Source organism: Ilyonectria robusta (genome assembly GCF_021365365.1).
Source record: "Ilyonectria robusta strain PMI_751 chromosome Unknown BGZ61scaffold_94, whole genome shotgun sequence".
NCBI classification, from domain to species: Eukaryota; Fungi; Ascomycota; class Sordariomycetes; order Hypocreales; family Nectriaceae; genus Ilyonectria; species Ilyonectria robusta.
In genome coordinates, this window is record NW_025764528.1 from 1 (window position 1) to 2,045 (window position 2,045).

Below are 2,045 nucleotides of genomic sequence, written 5' to 3' on the forward strand. Positions count from 1 at the left end.
AGTGTTGACCAACCTGGAACTGGAGGAGGGCTTCTTTAGCAGACCCGGCAATGGCACTGTTCCCGAAGACAGTATCCCTACTAGGGACCCCGAGTACGGCTTTGCAGAAATTGGAGAAACCTCAAGCAGCTTTGTTTGGAGTGGTCCCTACACTGGAACCTTCGAAGCCCTTGACGCATCCGCAGAACAACCATTCCAAGATGTGCCCGGGTTATGGATCTTGAACATGGTAATGAGACAGGCAGTCGTTGAGCTTGAAGATGGCTCAGTTATTGTCTTGGACGCGCCGCCGCATCAAAGTAAGCTTGTCATCGATTGGGTCCAGCAAAGACTTGGAAAGAATGTCACACATGTTTGGGTTTGTCCTGACGCCGCCACTGGTATCGTCAAACTAAAGCTGACCTGGTATACACAGCCAACGCACCACCATCACGATCACTCGTTCGGAGTTGCCGACTATGCGGCCGTTGGGACCAAAATCATTGTGCCAGAAAACGGGGCTCACTACTACGCCAGACTGAATCTCACTGAAGGCCAGATCTTGACCTATAGGTAAGATCTGATAAGTCTATAGAAGAGACATATCTCAATATATATCTGACAATTTTGGCAGGCGTGGCGATGCGATGGTGCTAAAGGATAGCAAGACCCAGCTAGCCCTCGTGGATATGCAAGGGACTATCCACGCCGAAGATCATGGCTATGCTTTTATTTCTTCTGCTCGTCCGACGACCAACAGCTCAACGGCCCTTTTTGAAGCAGATCATGCGAACCTGGCTACTATAGATAGTGCGGACCATGGAATGTTACAGGAACTTATAGATGTTTTAGTCCGCGATCGGGTGACTCTTGATACGTAGTAAGTTGCATGTATTCTTTGGATATTACCTACTAACTCGCAAACTAGCTTCTTCCCCGTCCACGGACCAGATGGTAACCTTGCAGACTTTCTTATCCCGTCTGGGATTAAATATCCAGTTTATTCACCACTGGACTATCGTTATAACGAGCCTAGCTATTAATATTTAGTTAGAGGGGAATAGTATATAGTATAATTTATACTCTATTTATTTATCTACCCGTTGGCATTGTGGGGCAAGCCGCCTACCAACCTCGTCCCGAGGTTGGTCCCAAAAACCCTTGTCATCCCCTTTAATCGTTGTCACCCACTTTTCGTCCCTTAATACGGTGAAATAGACCATTTCAGGATTATGATCTTTCAGACTTTGCGACACGGTCATTTTTGAAGGAATGCGACTGTAATGTAGCTTGCTAGAAAGCCCCGAAATAGCAGAAAATGATGATATTCGAAGGAAATAGTAGAAATCGCATTTTCAGCTTCAATTGAGCCGCCTGTTCCTAGGGGCCTGATTGAGCTGCCCGTCATGACCCTATTATGACGATGTTGCCCTCGCTGCCCCAGCGGCCTGTTACTCACGGAGACCTCTCAGGGCGTTCTTTACACGCTAATAACCCGATATCCTTGGTGTTGTAACGGGAAGTTGTGGTAATATGAGGCTATCGTCATACGAGTCATCGGCTGGATCCAAGGGATCCAAGGGCGGCGATGAAGTTATTCCCAACGGCGTTCCTAAGCCCACAAGATCATCGCCGCCACCCTCATTAAGCCCGATGAGGTCAATATCATCGTCATCATCTTGGAACGGCCCGATGCCTCGAAATTCGACCTTATCGTCGCTGTTAGGCCAGGCACTTTGATCTATCGCGATAATCGGTCTTAGAGCCCGTCGGGCCTCTTCTTGGGCTTCGAGAAACGCCCTCTTTGGTAGTTAACTAAGAACATCGTTATATTCCTTTCTTTGAGTCTCGAGGTCTAGAAATCGGGGCCGGTTTTCAGTCTCATCGAGCCACTAATTCCACGTTAGCCTTAGCTGCCCTAGGTATATACATAACTCGTTTTCTTCTCTCCATTAAACCTTCAGCGCCTTTATCTCTTGAAGAATAATTATTCGGGTTGATTGTAGTTGTAAACGCTATTCTTTGACCTCTGCGGCCGCTAAAGATGCCTTGTGTTGAGCCTGAAT

At 47.4% G+C, this 2,045-nt stretch overlaps 1 protein-coding gene across 1 annotated transcript; it reads left to right on the top strand.

Annotated features, from left to right (window-relative positions):
- BGZ61DRAFT_487784 (uncharacterized protein) lies at window positions 1-860 on the top strand (the record flags this gene model as incomplete). Its single annotated transcript, XM_046250024.1, has 2 exons — window positions 1-552; window positions 614-860. Coding segments are annotated over 2 exons (799 nt in total), but the record flags the coding sequence as incomplete, so codon positions are not given.
- Window positions 861-2,045: the final 1,185 nt, after the last annotated feature.